Source organism: Perca fluviatilis, chromosome 4 (genome assembly GCF_010015445.1).
Source record: "Perca fluviatilis chromosome 4, GENO_Pfluv_1.0, whole genome shotgun sequence".
Classification (NCBI taxonomy): Eukaryota; Metazoa; Chordata; class Actinopteri; order Perciformes; family Percidae; genus Perca; species Perca fluviatilis.
The window spans coordinates 41,896,752-41,914,678 of NC_053115.1; the positions used below are offsets into that span (position 1 = coordinate 41,896,752).

At 40.7% G+C, this 17,927-nt stretch overlaps 2 protein-coding genes across 2 annotated transcripts; both read left to right on the forward strand.

Moving 5' to 3' along the window:
• Positions 1–243: 243 nt before the first annotated feature.
• On the forward strand, positions 244–5,880 carry dynlrb1 (dynein, light chain, roadblock-type 1). The gene is made up of 4 exons (XM_039796472.1): positions 244–372; positions 1,780–1,855; positions 3,863–4,030; positions 5,215–5,880. The coding sequence occupies exons 1-4, from the start codon at positions 370–372 to the stop codon at positions 5,256–5,258; spliced, it is 291 nt and encodes a 96-aa protein (XP_039652406.1). The 5' UTR covers positions 244–369; the 3' UTR covers positions 5,259–5,880.
• Positions 5,881–8,846: 2,966 nt separating this feature from the next.
• On the forward strand, positions 8,847–15,366 carry map1lc3a (microtubule-associated protein 1 light chain 3 alpha). The gene is made up of 4 exons (XM_039796471.1): positions 8,847–9,050; positions 12,582–12,637; positions 13,487–13,593; positions 15,177–15,366. Exons 1-4 carry the CDS (start codon positions 9,011–9,013, stop codon positions 15,337–15,339), a joined length of 366 nt encoding a protein of 121 aa, XP_039652405.1. The 5' UTR covers positions 8,847–9,010; the 3' UTR covers positions 15,340–15,366.
• The last annotated feature ends 2,561 nt before the right edge of the window (positions 15,367–17,927 follow it).

Genomic DNA, 17,927 nt, shown 5'->3' on the forward strand with positions numbered 1-17,927 from the left:
CGAGATTTAGAAAATGTTGCTTCATGGATATGAAATTTCCCTTGTAGAATTAAGAAGTTGACAATTCTGTGTATTGTTTTGTTTTTGTTATCGTAATTAAAAATAACATCTTTTGCTTCCAATTTAATTTCATGGTTCTGTTGAATATTTAAATAGTTTTCAACTTTTTTCCAGAACACCACAGAATACGACAGTCATGTCTTCCACTTTTTGCCTGGGCCCCGAACGCATCACTGCAGCAGTTTACCCGGAAGTTTACGTCAGTTGTCTTCTCCCAGCAACAGAGCTGTTCTGTTAGCTTTTGTTAGCTGTTATTCTGCTGAGCTCGGGGACTAATTTCTGACACAGGTCTCTCCACACACCATTAAAATGGTAGGATGCGACGTCTGCCTCTAGCTACATGTATTTCATAAACATGTTCATAATTGTGTTGGGACCGCTGTGAATTTATAATGTATGAGGGGTTTTAAATAAAATGCTAACCATGCTAGTCGGGCGTTGTCAGTTAGCTCGGTCTAGTTAACGTTAGTTAGCTTTCTGCTGAGTGTTTTCACGGGATTGACAGCAGCTAGTTTGGTGTTTTCTGGTAAAGCTGCTGTTGTAGTAGCATTTTGGGATTACCTGAAGGGTTTCCTATCACTTTAATAAGCTGTACAGCACCAATAACGGCTTGTTTGTCTACCGGCTAACGTTGTTTTTTCCTCAGACGCGGAGTGATACTAATTGTGCAAAGGAATTCGAATCATAGCCGTTGTTTTATAATGTGGTTATTCTATAACGGCTAGAGACCAATCAGATAGCTTAATTTAAGATACCCGTTTTCATAAATGATGTATTAACTAGTGATGGCGAACAGTGAATTGTATCGAAAAAAAAGGTCCAATACTCTCAGTACTCTGAGGACATCTAGTGGTGAAAGGAAGAATAGCATTGTGTCACAAACTGTTTAACAGATGCTCCTGGGACGCGTTGTTACGTCCCAGTGTATTGTTTGTTAATTGTATAAATAAAAATATTAGATCACGACAAAAACAGTTTAACAGATATCCGGCATGAATGTCTTTGAGTCGAAGATAAGTACATTTTGTGTATGAATTCATGGATAAATAAACAATGACATTATAACTAAGACTATTTCTGACCTTGCATCAATGAAAATGTCATTGCCTTCTCCACAAAATAAAACTACAAAGTTAGGATTTTGGCTGTGAACGTTTCTTGTGTTTGTAAACAAATGCATACACATGCAAACATACTTTGGGACAGTGATGGTGCTTATGGACAATAACAGTGCTCGTAGACAGGTCAGGGGGATAGTATTGTGCTTGGTGACAAGTGTTTGTGGGAATAGACATCAAATGTCATTTTTATTCAGAAACAAAAATGTTTCCCACTGTTCCAGGGCTGAGCCTATTTTGTTTCATACCTGCAATAAACTCTCTACTCGCTATAAACTTTCTATGAACTCTATACTCGCTATAATAATCACTATAATAATCTCTGTACATTCACTAACTCTCCTGACTCTCCTACTGCAACAACCCACAAATACGCGCCCTGTGTCGAACTATTTTTAAAGCTTCGAAGCAGTCACGTGGGTGTGTGTGTGTGAAACGAAGCTTCGGACGTCACTGGTCCTGTCATTATCTCCAAACGAATCGAGCTCCGATACAGAGCTCCATTCTAAATTGGTTAGTTTCTTCGATACATGCCTCGAAGCAGGGGGTTTACGGGTAACATCACTAGTATGAACTCATGTCTCCGTTTCCTTCTTCCCAGGCTGAAGTAGAGGAAACTCTGAAGAGAATCCAGAGTCAGAACGGAGTGCAGGGGATCATCATCGTCAATACAGAAGGTAACGTTAGGACAGTCAAAGAAATCCACCTTATTTAGGTTTATTTACACACCCGTGGATGGATGTACCACTCATTTACAACACACACACACCACTGCAGCTATCTTATTCTAAGGTAACCAGAGTTTACCTGATTTGTTGTTATCTTGAAGCAGTGCTGTAGTCTACTGTATTGCAGTGGGTAATACATACAGTACAGTGTGTGTATACATATATATATACATACATACAGTACATATACATACATACATACATACATACATACAGTACAGGCCAAAAGTTTGGACACACCTCATTCAATGCGTTTTTAAAATTTATTTTCATGACTATTTACATTGTAGATTCTCACTGAAGGCATCAAAACTATGAATGAACACATATGGAATTATGTACTTAACAAAAAAGTGTGAAATAACTGAAAACATGTTTTAGATTTTAGATTCTTCAAAGTAGCCACCCTTTGCTTTTTTATTAATAAGGGAACAACTTCCACTAATGAACCCTGACAAAGCACACCTGTGAAGGTAAAACCATTTCAGGTGACTACCTCATGAAGCTCATTGAGAGAACACCAAGGGTTTGCAGCGCTATCAAAAAAGCAAAGGGTGGCTACTTTGAAGAATCTAAAATATAAGACATGTTTTCAGTTATTTCACACTTTTTTGTTAAGTACATAATTCCATATGTGTTCATTCATAGTTTTGATGCCTTCAGTGAGAATCTACAATGTAAATAGTCATGAAAATAAAAGGAAACGCATTTCAATGAGAAGGTGTGTCCAAACTTTTGGCCTGTACTGTGTAGATATAGGTCTGGATTCTCGTGATATGACGAGCCACCATCTGGCGTGTCAGGTTCTGGGTCAGTAGCAGGGATTAGAATTAGTGCTTCAGAGAAAGAGAAGGAACATGCAGACTAGGGCAGATTATAGTTCTATAGTAGTAACGTTACATCAACCGAGTTGTACTTCTTCCTAGGTTTAACTTAATTCAGATACAGATAAATAAAGACACTTCCAGAAACAGTTTACCTAGTCTTGCTTTGTCAGACCTTCCTCCGCCGCGCTGTGGAGGAAGGTCTTGCTAGTCCACACAGCATTCTGGGATGGGAGAGAAACGCGCTCCGGTTTATTGGCTTTGAACCAATCACAATCGTCATGGGCTGCGCTAAGCGCAGACACACACACACAAACACACACAGAGACAGAAACACACGCAAACACACAATCATACACACACAGACCCACACAGACACACACTTACACACAGACACACACACACAAACACACACACACACACACACAATCATACACACACAGACACACACACTTACGCACACACTTACTCACTCACACACGCACAAACACACACAGACACTCACTCACTCACACAAACACACACACACACAGACGCACACACACACAGATGCACACACACACACACACACACACACACAGAAACAGACACACACACAGACAGACACACACACAGAAACAGACACACTCACTCACACACACATACACACACACAGAAACACAAACAGACACACTCACTTACTCACTCACACACACACACACACACAGACATACCCAGACACACACAGACACACTCACTTACTCACTCACACACACACACACAGACATACACAGACACACACAGACACACTCACTCACTCACTCACTCACTCACACATAGAAACACACACAGACACACACACACACTCACTCACTCACACATAGAAACACACACAGACACACACACACACTCACTCACTCACACACACAGACACACACAGACACACACACACACTCACTCACTCACACACACAAACACACTCACACAAAGAAAGAAAGAGGAAGGTAACGACCATCCGGCCAAGACGAGGGACACCTGGAGTAATTTGCGGCGCCAGCGGATCAGTCCCAGAAGTGGACCGTGGTGGATGTAGACTAGGGTTAACTTCTCCTGGGTACATCTGACTTCTTTACATACGTGCCCCCTCCCTCAGGAATCCCCATCAAGACGACCCTGGACAACGCCAGCACGGTGCAGTACGCGGGACTGATCCACCAGCTGGTGATGAAGGCCCGGAGCACCGTGCGAGACATCGACCCCCAGAACGACCTCACCTTCCTCCGGATCCGCTCCAAGAAGAATGAGATCATGATCGCTCCAGGTGAGAGCGAGGGGAACTAACTGTCCCAATGTACCAAAACGTACAATTAATTGCCGACTCACAGATTTTGTAAGTTAGTTTTGAGCATATTTGATGAGATATTTCCTGATTTAATTAAAGAGTGTGTTCTGTTTTAGGCACGTGTGCACATTTGTGTTCAAAGTCACACTGATGCATTTAAAAAGTTAGGCTTTTTGTTAAATAAGTCTTTTGTAGGTAAAAATAAAATAAAAAATAAAGTTACTGTATATCCTTTAATGCAGTGGTTCTCAAATGGGGGTCCGTGTCCCCCTAGGGGTACTCCGGAGGGCTGCAGGGGGTACGTGACATTTTTAGCTAAACATTAGTTAGTTACTTCTACTGTCTTTTTTTTTTCTCTCCAAGTTTGTCGCTTTTTGTCACTTTTGTCGCCCCAGTTTGTTGCCTTCCTTCTTTCTACTGTGTTTTTTCTCAAAGTTTTTTATTGCTTTTTTGAAGTTTGTGTCTCTTTTTTATAAGTTTTTGTTACTATTTTCGACCTATTCTTGCCTTACTTCCGTCTTTTTCCAAGTTTTTGTCTCCTTTTTTATAAGTTTTTGTTACTATTTTCGACCTATTCTTGCCTTACTTCTGTCTTTTTCCAAGTTTTTGTCTCCTTTTTTATAAGTTTTTGTTACTATTTTTGACCTATTCTTGCCTTACTTCCGTCTTTTTCCAAGTTTTTGTCTCCTTTTTTCATCGGCATTTAAACGTTTTCCAGGTCCAAGGCTGTTGTTTAGTAAATCTGTCGCTGACATCGCTGTATTCTTCCTCATTATATCAAATGATTCGTGCTGGTCAGGGGGTACATGGCTTAAAACAACTGTTTAAAGGAGGTAGATTATTGGAAAGAGCTTGAGAACCACTGCCTTAATGTGACATATTGAAACAGTGTTTTTGGTATCAGCTATCAGTTATTGTAGAATATACGCACACACACACACACACACACACACAGGCGCATGCACGCACATAGACACACACACACACACACAAACGCACACAGAGACACACACAGAGAAAGCCACACACACACACACACACACAAACGCACACAGAGACACACACAGAGAAAGCCACACACACACGTTTAAATGGTACACCGTCCTGATCCTAAACTGTTTCTTAGTTTGCTAAAGTTGACTATTTTGCCTTTTTCTTCACAGATAAGGACTATTTCTTGATCGTCATTCAGAACCCCTCGGACTGAACAAGAAGCAGACCCCCCCCCCCGACTCATCACTCTCTTCATATATTTAAAAACAGCCAAACATTTCCTCTTTGTCTCGCTGAAATCAAAAGAGCCCGTTTACCTGAAGCTTTTTTAATGTAATGCACTCGCTGCACCAGGGAGTAACGAAAGCCCCCCCTGCTTCAACGACAACATGTATGAACCATAAGACAGCCGACCACTCTGCTGGCTAATTTCTTTTTTCCTACGTTTAGCATTCCAGTCCGGCCTCCTCTCTGTGCGTAGTGTATGTTATGTCACTGTGTTTATCTCCGAGGTGTTTTAGCACATGGTGAGAAATGTTCACCTGCTAAAATACATCTGGCAGAAGTAGAAAAACTGGATCAGTGCATACATGTCTGCAAAGTGTACGAGAGAGACAGACAGACAGAGAGGCCACAGACCACATCTGTAAGTTTGAGGATGTTTTTCAGTTCTACCTTAATGGAAAAACTTAGGATTGTTATTTATTGTTTTGTTGGCGAAAGACGTTGAAGTACAGATCGACGCCACCTACACTACCAACTCTTCTCTGCTCCGCCACGTCACCTTCCTGATGGTTATTTTGAACAAATTAAGAAATAAAAAAAAAAGTAAAAATTGTCTTGTGTCGTCACGTACTTATTACTGTTAGTATTAAGTTTTGGGGAGACGTTAAAAAGCCGTTGATTTAATTATTCGATTGGTATATAAAATGTCAGAAAATAGTGAAAAAATGTCGCTGGCGGTTTTTCCAGCGCTGGACATCATTCGTCAGGCTTTTATTTTGGTACTTAACCACTGACCTGCAGTGTGAATTTGCATATTCACAAAGCACATAATGGATTCAAGATTTAGATTTAAAATATTTTTAACAAGATAGTTTACAAATATTGTTGTGAACGTGGTAAAAAAGTGACTTTTTTTGGAGCAAAATGTGGCGAAATGTTATGATTAGGTTATGATCATCTGCAGGTGTCTCTACCGTAAACCCATTTCACATACTATATGTAGGAGCCACATATTGTGTGTTGTTGATGGTTTCATTTATATTATTTGATTATTATATTATGCACTTATATTGTAGGTTGGTGGGCGTGTTCATCGCGGTTTGAGTGGAAGTGATATATGTGTTTGCTTCACCTGTTCACATTTTGGTTTTTTTGGGCTTTGACACACACTCAGAGAGAGAGAGAGAGACACACACACGTGCACACACTCACAAAGAGACACACACACTCACAAAGAGACGCACACACACACACACCCTCTCTCATATGCAAAAACATTGGGAAAAGTGTCAAAAAAGATGACCAAAACATTGAAAAAAGTTTACATTTTTACACAGAAAAGCAAAGTTGCTCAGTCGACGGGACAACAACACAAGTAATGTGTCTGTTAAGGTTCTGTCATAGATACTGTAGATAGATAGATAGATAGATAGATACTTTATTGCTCCCCAAGGGGAAATTCAAGGTCCCAGTAGCTTAAAGACATCACACACAACATACACATACATCATAACCAGGATGATAAAATAACAAATCCACATGAATAATATGGACAAGAAAAGAAAAGATAGACGGACTATGCAGAGAAGTCTGTCTCTCCTCTTCCAAGAAATGGTAGATCTGTGATTAGCAAAAAGGCAACTGGTCTCGCTAGAAAGTCTTGAAAAGCCTCTTGGATGAGAGGGGAAACGTCTTTAAGAATTTCTAGCCAGTCCAGTTGCCTTTTGTTTATCTTATCTTATGTATATTCCCTTAGGGTTATTATGAGTGTATGAGATTTACAACAAAAACAGCAGGTATAAAAAAAAAGGTGCATTTAAATGTGCAACTTGTGTGTTAATTTTTGTAGAGAAATTAGTCATTTTCTATACTCTGGAGTATCAAATCATGTTTATAGAAATCAAAATCAGGTTTATTGCCAAGTAGGTTTACACATACAATGAATTTGCCTTTGGTAGCTTGATGCATAACAAACATATTGGCATAAATTGGCAATACAAATATGTAAATGTATCTACTGTATAACTAATTCCCATAAATTGAGAGAAAGTCATGAGGTACAGAGGTAGTAAAGTTATGTTAATGTTTTTTAGGGTTATTATAAGCTTTTCAACAACAAAAACAGCTTGGAACAGGCACAAAAAGTTGCATTTAGATGTGAAAACTTTGTGTCAACTTTGGTAGCGAAGAGTTTTTTTCTCAAGCATCAGTTTCAAAGGTTATTTGCCATGTTGGTTTTTACATACAAGGAATTTGTCTTGGTATTTTGATGCATAACAACATAGTAAGAACATGAAAAAGCAAGTACTACAAAAGCCAAGAAACAGATGTTTCTATTATGTAACCAATTCCCATAGAATGAAAAAATTCATGAGGTACGGAGGTAGTAAAGCAATGTTAAGTATGTTTTTTTAGGGTTATTATGAGTGTATGAGAGCTGGGTGTTTTGGATTGGAAGAGGGCAAAAAAAAGTGCATTTATATATCTGCAACGTGTGTGTTAGCTGTGGTAGAGAAGAGGACGCAGCAGAAAGGCACGAGGTACTAATGTAATATTAAGAATGTTTTTCTTCTGAGATTTACGACGTCAACACAGCCTGTTATGCGAACTATGGGCCTAAATCTTGCATCATTCATTTCATGTCTGTACAAAATCACACTGCGCTGAATATATATTATATATATCAAATAGTAGAAATGGTACTCTGAGAATTATTGTCTTTGAATGGTAAAAACCCCAAATAGTGACAAGTGTTAACCCTTTTGTTTTTTCTGGGTCAAAATTTTAAATGAAACCCTATATTTCAACATTTTGTTGTTCTTTTTCGACACTTGTCACTTTACCCGTTGTTTTTGTCGATTTTTTTCCAGTTGTTTTGTTGAGATTTTTTTTTATGTTTTTGTTGATTTTTTCCAGCGATTTGTTTTTGTTTTTTGTTGATTTTTTCCAGCAATTTTTTTTATGTTTTTGTTGATATTTTTCTCGCATTTTTGAATTTTTTTCCAGCCATTTTTTTTTTTTTATGTTTTTGTCGATTTTTTCCAGCATTTTTTTGTAATGTTTTTGTCGATTTGTGCCAGCGATTTTAAAAATGTTTTTGTCGATTTTTTTCCAACAATTCTTTTGATGTTTTTGTCGAGTTTTTCCAGCAATTGTTTTGATGTTTTTGTCGATTTTTTCCAGTGGTTTTTTTGGGATGTTTTTGAAACTTTTTCCAACATTTTTGCCACTTTTCTTCAACGTTCTTTTGTCATTTGTTTTTTTCTTCAAATATGATAAAATTCAATAAAACTAGTGATCTGATCATTTATTTTACTTAGAGTAATGGTTGTATGGAGCCATCAACGTTATTTTCTTTGACAATTTGGTTGAAAGAACCCCCAAATTTCTGAAATGGAAACTTGTTTTTTTTTTAAAATGGGTCAAATTTGCCCCGAGGACAACAACAGGTACGGAGGGTTCTTCTTCTATAGCTACTGTCTATGGGAGGGTTAATGGAAGTGTGATACGGAGAAGTTGAATGGTGAACGTCCCCTTTAAATCCAGCGGATGACGTCAGCGCCTCGGTTTACTTGCTTTGTTTGTCCGCGGAGCTGTTTGGCTTCAGACTGAAAAACCAGAGGCGGCCGAAGACGTTCAAACAGACAAAACCCCTTCCAGTTTCTTTGTCACCGAGTCGCGTTGTTACGCAGTTATACTGCACATTCATTAGGTTGTAACTGTGTAATAACTCTGACAGAGATGCCGTCCGACAGACCCTTCAAACAAAGGAGGACATTTGGTAAGAAACCACCAACCAAGACGGTGTTTTTGTCTAGCAGCTAGCTAGGTAGTTAGCCGGCCTGCTAGCCACCAAGCTAGCTAGCTAGCTAGCTAGCTAGAAGCTCAGCTTCTCTGTTGACAGTCTTGTATGTATGTTGTGTTATTACCCTTACAAGTGTTTCGCAGCTGTTTAAAACTCGGGTGTTGCGGCTCAGATAGTTCGCAACATGGGACAAAATCGTCCCAAGTTTAGAGAACGTCTTTGTCGACATTTTAATCAAGAGGGGGAAAATAACATGTAAACATCTTATTAAATGTACGCTAAACGCTACACCGCCTGTATCTTCTTACATGTTGTATGTGTGGGATCTCTTTGGCTGCTAATGTAAAAAAAAAAAAAGAAAGGCCCATCTGAGTCACTGTCCCATTAGCTAGGTCGAAGCGACGAAAGGCCTGCAATGACCAGCCTTTACACAGCGGGGTTAAGCTATACTAGCTTGTAAACATTTCGGTGTTTGCTCAGAGTGAAAACAACTTGTGCTGACACATTATCCCAGTGCACGTGTTCAGTGATTTATGATGTAATTTGAGGCCAAACGACGCCAGCCCCTGTGCTGGAAGGGAGGAGCCCAGATTGTCGATTGCGTAATCAACAGAGAAAATAAGGGATAAGCAAAAAATGTCACAGTGGAAACTGGGGGAGGAAAAATACTCAATTTGCTGTGTCGTTGTATTTGGTTATAACCTCTCTATAAAAGATTTAACTGCCAACGCACTAGAGGCAGTTTTAAAGTGATAAGCTGGCTTTTTACTGGATCTCTTCACCTGTTTGTATCACGTGGTTCCCTGCTGTTTGTCTTCCTCTGTGTCACCAACGTTGGGTTAAAGTTACTCAAGAAGTGTAATACTAACTTTTTACTTTAAAAGAAGTAATATATTACCTAAAGCTGTAACAATTCCAAGTTCTACTGTAGAATGAATTGTATTAGAAATAACAAACTCTATATGCTATAAATGCTATACAATTGAATAAAAGACCCAAATTCAATGAAAGTAGTGAACTGATAATTTATTTTACTTGTAGAGAGTGTTGTATGGAACCATCCAAGCATTTTTTTTTTGACACTTTGGTTGGAAGAAACCCAAATTTCTGATTTATAGAAACTTTTAGAAAACGGGTCAAACAGGAGGGTTAACGTCCGTTTCGGAGCATCAGAGAGCAGCGCAGACGTTTAAGAGGCACCAGAAATCCGCGTTGCTATTCGGTCCGGTAGATACCGGTCGTTTAGGCACCGGTGCCGTATTAGCACCGGGTTTTCGGTACCGTTACCCAACCCTAGAGTACACAGCCTAGGACGTAAACCACGCCTCAAATACATACAGAGAATAAATGCCATAGAACTTTATTTAATGATCTAGTTTGACAGTCAGTCATAATGGAAAAAAGAACATCAATTAACTATTTAAGTAGATTTTTTTTGGGGCTAAATGCATAATATTGGATCGGTGCTTAGAGTTGCATACTCGCCGATACGAGCATTTTAGGGAGTATGGGAGACATTTCTGATAGTATCGGAACAACTCTAATTTAATAATTTAATCAGCAGTTTGGTACAGTTTGGCGCTAACAACGTGTAATATATTGTACGTTACAAACTTGGGACACAGGACAAGGAACTTAAGTTGGGGCCTTGGCCCAAAAAATATTATTTCCTTTTTGATAGAAGGAATATTGGAGCCTGTCCTGACAGTAGAGTGTACAGAGAGAGTAGTTTTTCTTAAGAGGCAGATACTCAAGAAATGGACGGGCCATTGGCTAATTTGATATAAAGCCGGGAAAGGGAATTGTATATCTAAAAAAAAACGACAAGGTCTATCTAATTTGTATAGTAATAGCTTTCAAATGTGATCTAGCCTAAACCCATGGTATTTTTTATTTTAAATAAATGCATTTATATTCTAGCATTGAGCAGCGGCCCTTCCCTTCACTCTGTGGAAATAAAACCATCCCTAAATTAAAACAAAGGAACCATTCACACACTTCCCTGTCGCTCCTCGTCTGAGCTTTGAACCCTGCCAGTGTTTTTAAAAAGAGCTGAAATACAGTAGAGCTATTCTTATTACAGAGAGCAGTGTGTGTGTGTTCACGTTAGTGAGGTGGCAAAATCATCGCTAAGAGACCAAAGCTGCTGGAATAAAAAGGCCATAATCACACACAAAGAATCTAAACCCATTAATTTTTAACAAACTTGACAAACATGTTTGCAGCACAGCTACTAAGAAAGGAACTATTCTAACTAGGGAAGAGACATAAGGTGTAGTTATATTGTAGAGCTGCAAAGATAATACATTATAAAAACAACTAATAAATTAATCTCCAACTATTTTGATAATCGATTATAATCGGGTTGAGTCATTTTTTTTAATGAAAAGACTCTGATGTCCGCGTTTTCAATGTGAATATGTTCTAGTTTCTTCTCTCCTCTGTGACAGGAAAGTGAATCCTACTTCCTTACATCCTCCCTTTCTTCTCTGCGTATATGTCCTTTCTTGTCTTCTTTTCTTCCTTCCCTTTTCTTTCCATCCTTACGTCCTTTCTTTCATCCTACTATCCTTTCCTACTCTTCTTTTCTTCCCTACGTACTTCCTTTCTTCTTCCCTCCTTATTCCTACTTCCCTATTGCATCCTTTCTTCAGTCTTCTTTCCATCCTTCCTTCCCTCCCTTTTTCCATCCTTCTTGATTCTTCCTTTACTTTCTTTCCACTATTCATTCCTTCCTTCCTTCCTTTTTCTTTTCATCCTTGCCTCCTTTCTTTCATCCTACTCACCTTCCGTTTTTCCTTCCCTTCCCTACTGCATCCTTTCTTCCATCTTCTTTCCTTCCTTCCCTTTTGCCATCCTTATTGATTCTTCCTTTACTTTCTATTCCTTGCTTCCTTTTTTTCTTTCATCCTACTCGCCTTCCCTTTTCTTCTTTTCCTTCCCTACATTCTTCCTTTCTTCTTTCCTTCCCTCCTTAATAACTTACATAACGTATAGAGCTGCAAAGATGAATGGATTAGTTGTCAACTATTAAATGAATCGACAACCATTTGACAGTTTAAGATCTCTGATTCTCTACATTATAATAACTACAACGTATGTCTCTTCCCTTGTTCTACTATTTTCCTTTCTTGGTAGCAGTGATGCAAACCTGTTTTGTAAAGTTTGTTACAAATATGTTTTAAGATTCTTTGCGTGGGCTTTGAATGAATTGGATTTCATTAGATGAGACTACAAAATAGTGATGTGATTTCACTAAATTTCTCAGATGTCCTAAATTATGCATCTGGGTTTGTTTGTTCTCCGTCCCAAAATAGAGCCACAGTATGCGTTAACGGAAGGTTTTCCTCTGGGTGTGAATACAGTTCTCATTTTAAACGGAAATGCCCAGATAGAGGCGGTTGGTTTTAGCGTCAGATTCAAAGCTTTGTATCTGGTAAAGGTGAGTTTAAATTCCTATGTAGTTATGCTTTTCGTTTATGTATTTCTGTCTTTTGTTGCCCACAGCCGACCGGTGCAAAGAGGTCCAGCAGATCCGCGATCAGCACCCCAACAAGATCCCCGTAAGCCGCTTTTTAAAATCTGATTTTAAACACGCTACACTTCATTGCTCTTTAATAAGCCAGCTGTGCAGACCGGTGATCCATGTTAAGGTTCCTGTGTGCACTGGCATACACATTTACATACACTCTTATCAGGCCTTTTAAAAATGTGATGTACCTGTGGTTACTGAAGTGAACAAGCAGAAGATTGAGTGAGAGTGTGAGGCAGACATTTAAAGTAGAGAGCTACACTATAAATTCTGTTTTTGCTGCTGACAGGCTCAGATTATTATATACACAAGTGTGTGACATTATAGAAAGGACCTTTTTTTTAAAGAGTAAGATCCTTTTTGTTTAACATGAAACAGCCCCGAAATCACCATCACCAAACCCACCAGACTCCATGTAAATAATCAGGACTTTTAGCGTGTATAGAGCCAGCATATTTCCACATGTAAATGGGTGAATTAAGGGTTTATTTCAACCAAACCAGAGTGGTGATTATTGGAACAGTGGGAAGATGAACTAAGACGGCTTTTGATAGTTTTATTTTGTTTCTGTCGACTTTGAATGAAGCGTGTTTTACGATGATTAAAGTCCTGATTATTTACATGGAGTCTGGTTTGGTGATGGTGATTTCGTATATCAGCTTTCAAATACCTTAACTTAATTTAACTCTCATCTGTTAAATTACAAACTATACTGTATATTTCTCAGCTACTTCTGCCACTTACAGTTCATTTCATTTCATTCAAACAGTTTTACAGGTAGCATAACGTATTGTCCTGCTTGTCTCTGATCCCGATGTGTGAGCCAGTACGACAGTACGTGGACCACTGACAGTCTGTTGTGTTTTTGCGGCTGCTGCAGGTGATCATCGAGAGATATAAGGGAGAAAAGCAGCTGCCTGTTCTGGACAAAACCAAGTTCCTGGTTCCTGACCACGTCAACATGAGCGAGCTGGTCAAGATCATCAGGTAGAGAGACACACACACGGAGAGAGAGAGAGAGAGATCAAAGTTCATTGAGGTTTGTGTATGTATGTATGTAGAGCTGCCTCTGTATGTGTGCTGCTAGTGTTTTACATACCATCAAAGTGGTGTGTGTGTATGCATGACTTTGCATAAACCTACACGGCCACTTTCTTAAGCCAAGTGGCGTGTTATCTGTACACATTTTGAGCTATCCGCGTGTATGTCTACGCCGTATACAGCGGATGTAATGTACGCCATTTGGCGTGTTATCGCGAAGAAGAAAGCAACTGTTGGGTTTAGGAAACGTGACACGCGGGGTGAAAGTCCTGTGTTGTTTGGCTCACCCCCCGAGTGTGCGGTCTTGATAACACGCCAATAATGGCATACGAATTGGCGTGTCATACATACGTCACTTTATGAGGTTTGTGTGTGTGTACGTGCTGTGGCCACAAATGACCCGTTTGTTTACAATCCTCAATTCTGCTTCAGTACCAACACAGCTCCAGAATAATGGGACAGGACATTCAGACTTCACTGCCCTAAAGCGCAGACACTAAATAATATATCAGTAGCCGGGGGTGGACAGTAGAGCTAAAAGTGAGCTAAAAACCAGAGAGACAACATGACACCAGTCAACTTCTACATTTATTTGATTTGAAAGCTAAATGAAATCGAGCTATTTTCTGTTGTTGTATGAAATGGAGCTGAAACGACGAGTCATTAATTAGTCCAATCACAGAAGATGAAATGTTAATTCATTTGATAATCGACCAATGGAACGTTAAATTAAACATTTGCCGGTTCCAGCTTTTCAGATTTGAGGAGTGGCTGCGTTTCTCTGTTTTCTTCACCGTGAATAGAATATTTTTTGTTTTTTGGACAAACCAAACAAGTGAAGACATCGCTTAGTGCTCTGGGAAAACGTATTGGACGTATCGGAACTATACACGATTCAAGACGGAAGGAAGGATGCAGTAGGGAAGTGAGAATAATAAGGAGGGAAGAAGAAAGGAAGTATGTAGGGAAGAAAAGAAGAGTAGGAAAAGACAGGATGAATGAGAGGAGGCAAGGATGGAAAGAAGAAGGAAGCGGCATGTGAAAAAAGTAAGAGGAAAGGAGGAATCAGAGAATGGAAAAGGGAGGGAAGGAAGAAAGAGAAAGTGATGAGATAGGGTAATTGTAAGATGTGTGTGTGTGTGTTGGTGTGTGTGTGTGTGTGTGTGTGTGTGTGTGTGTGTGTGTGTTTTTTTTTTTTTTTTTTTTTTTGTGTGTGTTACTCACCACAACAAAGGACCAATGAGTTTTCTATTTGGCTAACGTGGCTCCTCGCTTCGCTCACTCGTCCTCATTAGGGATGTTGACCAACAGTTTTGGCCGATTAATACTACACACACACAGAGACAAACGCACACAGAGAGAGAGAGACACACAAACAGTATTTCTGTTAACTGAACAAATGATGGGTGGATCTCAAGAAAGAAGGATGTTGTGTGGTTGTCATTTGAGCATCTGGAAAGTCGAAGCAATAACTGGTGACACAAATGCTCTCTGATCAATAATACCTCCTTAACTCCTCCCCCCCCCAGGCGTCGGCTGCAGCTGAACCCGACGCAGGCCTTCTTCCTGCTGGTCAACCAGCACAGCATGGTGTCCGTGTCCACGCCCATCTCTGAGATCTACGAGCAGGAGAGGGACGAGGACGGCTTCCTCTACATGGTCTACGCCTCGCAGGAGACCTTCGGCTGCTAGGGGGGGGGGTGGGGGGAGTGGGGACATCTTCGGGGTGCTGGGAGGACAGGGGGATAGAGAGGGGGGGGGACGCTCGAGGGGAAAAGAGGCCACTGGGTGTCAAAACCGACCCCAAACTACAAAAAAACCCCGCCACGATCCGCTCAGCTTTGTTGCACGTAGTCATGTGACAAGATGCCTCTCTCTCTCTCTCTCTCTCTCTCTCTCTCTCTCTCTCTCTCTCTCTCCATCATAGTCGAGCATCCTCGTCATATTGGTCAGTACAAAACTAGCTACAAAAAGCCAGAGGACGTCCCCGTGTGTGTGTGTGTGTGTCTGTGTGTCTTTCCTGCCCTCAGTTAGAAGTCCGACTCATAACATGTGATAGTCTAGTTGGGATTTTGTCTCTTTTTGTTCCCACGGGCTTTTATTATTGGGACAAACAAAGCGACGACGTTGGGAGTTTGAAAAATCGGGCGAGCAAAAATAGATAATTTTTTCATTCAACCTCGACACTAAACGTACATACAGAGTTCAACTTGAAAGAAAAGTCGCATTGGGACGCGAGTCTGAGTAGAGGATGTATGAAGTCGAGTTCCGACCCTCGGATACGTTCACGTCACGCAGGTGAACGCACGGCGGAGAGTTAACGTTACACCAGCAATCTGCCGCAGCAGTTTCTATTCTCGTCTACAGGCTAGAAGATAAGATGAGCTAGGTAGTGATTGTTACCTTCTTTTTGTGTTTTTTTTTAAATGGTCTTTTGTTTGAGATGTTTAGTTTAGGTTTAGTTTAGTTTGTGTTCTGCAGCTTGTTCCGAGTTCACTTTTCGATGATTTTTTAATCGTCCGTTTACCGTCAGCCTGAAGCTCAACTCGCCACTGGCTACCGGGTAGCTGACCATCGGGCTAAAAATGACTGTAAATGCTCTGTAATAATTAACAGCGTTCAGTCGTTTCACACGTGCAATATTTCTCCCGTCACGCCTCGCACCGCCGTCGCAGGTTTCCACACTTTTAAAAAAAACACTAAAAGTAGACACTGCAGCTGTAACGTAACGCACCGCTCGGTCACAGAAGGGAAGTTAGCATTAGCATCACGAACCACAACGCGCCGCTGCTACGTGCCACTAGGCAGGTAAACAGCCGCGATGACTGGACTGTCTGTCTGTCCCGTTAAGCACAAAACGCCGGTAGTATCGCTACTCGCCTGTAGCGTCACTACTACTCGCCTGTAGCGTCACTGCTACTCGCCTGTAGCGTCACTGCTACTCGCCTGTAGCGTCACTGCTACTCGCCTGTAGCGTCACTACTACTCGCCTGTAGCGTCACTACTCGCCTGTAGCATCACTGCTACTCGCCTGTAGCGTCACTACTACCTGTAGCGTCACTACTACTCGCCTGTAGCATCACTACTCACCTGTAGCGCCACTACTACCGCCTGTAGCGTCACTTACCACTACCGTAGCATCACTACTCGCCTGTAGCGTCACTACTACTCGCCTGTAGCATCACTACTCGCCTGTAGCGTCACTACTACTCGCCTGTAGCATCACTACTCACCTGTAGCATCACTACCGCCTGTAGCATCACCACCGTAGCGCACTACTACTCTGTAGCATCACTACTACCGTAGCATCACTACTCGCCTGTAGCATCACTACTCGCCTGTAGCATCACTACTCGCCTGTAGCGTCACTACTACCGCCTGTAGCATCACTACCTAGTCACCATACCGCCTGTAGCATCACTACTCGCCTGTAGCATCACTACTCGCCTGTAGCATCACTACTCGCCTGTAGCATCACTACTCGCCTGTAGCATCACTACTCGCCTGTAGCATCACTACTCGCCTGTAGCATCACTACTCGCCTGTAGCATCACTACTCGCCTGTCTCCCCCACATTTAACCGCACGTCCACGTAATTTAAGTCAGGTGCAGCAGATTTAAGTTTAGGTCGCAGAAACCCGAGACGTGCACACTGTTCCAACAGTCGTACAGTTAAAGACTCGAGGGGGAGTTAGGGCTGCAACTAACGGTTATTCTCTGGATGAATGGACGAGTTGTTTGGGCTCAAAAATGTCAGAAAATGTTTCTCAACAGTCCCGAGACGACGTCCTCAAATGTCTCGGTTTTGTTCCACAACTCAAAGATATTCAGTTCACTGTCCCAGAGGAGAGAAGACACTAGAACATATTCACATTTAACAAAGCTGACATCATTTTATCGTTAAAAAAAATGACTCAAACCGATTGTCCGAATAGTTGGCGATTCATTTAACAGTTGACAACTAATCGCTGAATCTCTTCAGCTCTACACAGGAGTTATGTTTTTAAACACAACATGGAGGATGTGAGAATTATTAGGAAGACGATCTAGCTTGGAACTGAAACCGTCAGTTTGGGTTAGCAGCACAGGAGGAGGGGGACACCGAAATAAAATAGTTACAAAGCTAAAAAGGTTGAAAATCCTTTCCCCCGTCTTCTTCCGTTCTCACGTGTCACGGTAGCATTAGACAAAAATCAAATGTATTTAATGTCTGAAACGAATGAGCTTCTTTTGCACATAAATTAATACAAATATGAAAGAGTTGGCATAGGATTTTTTTA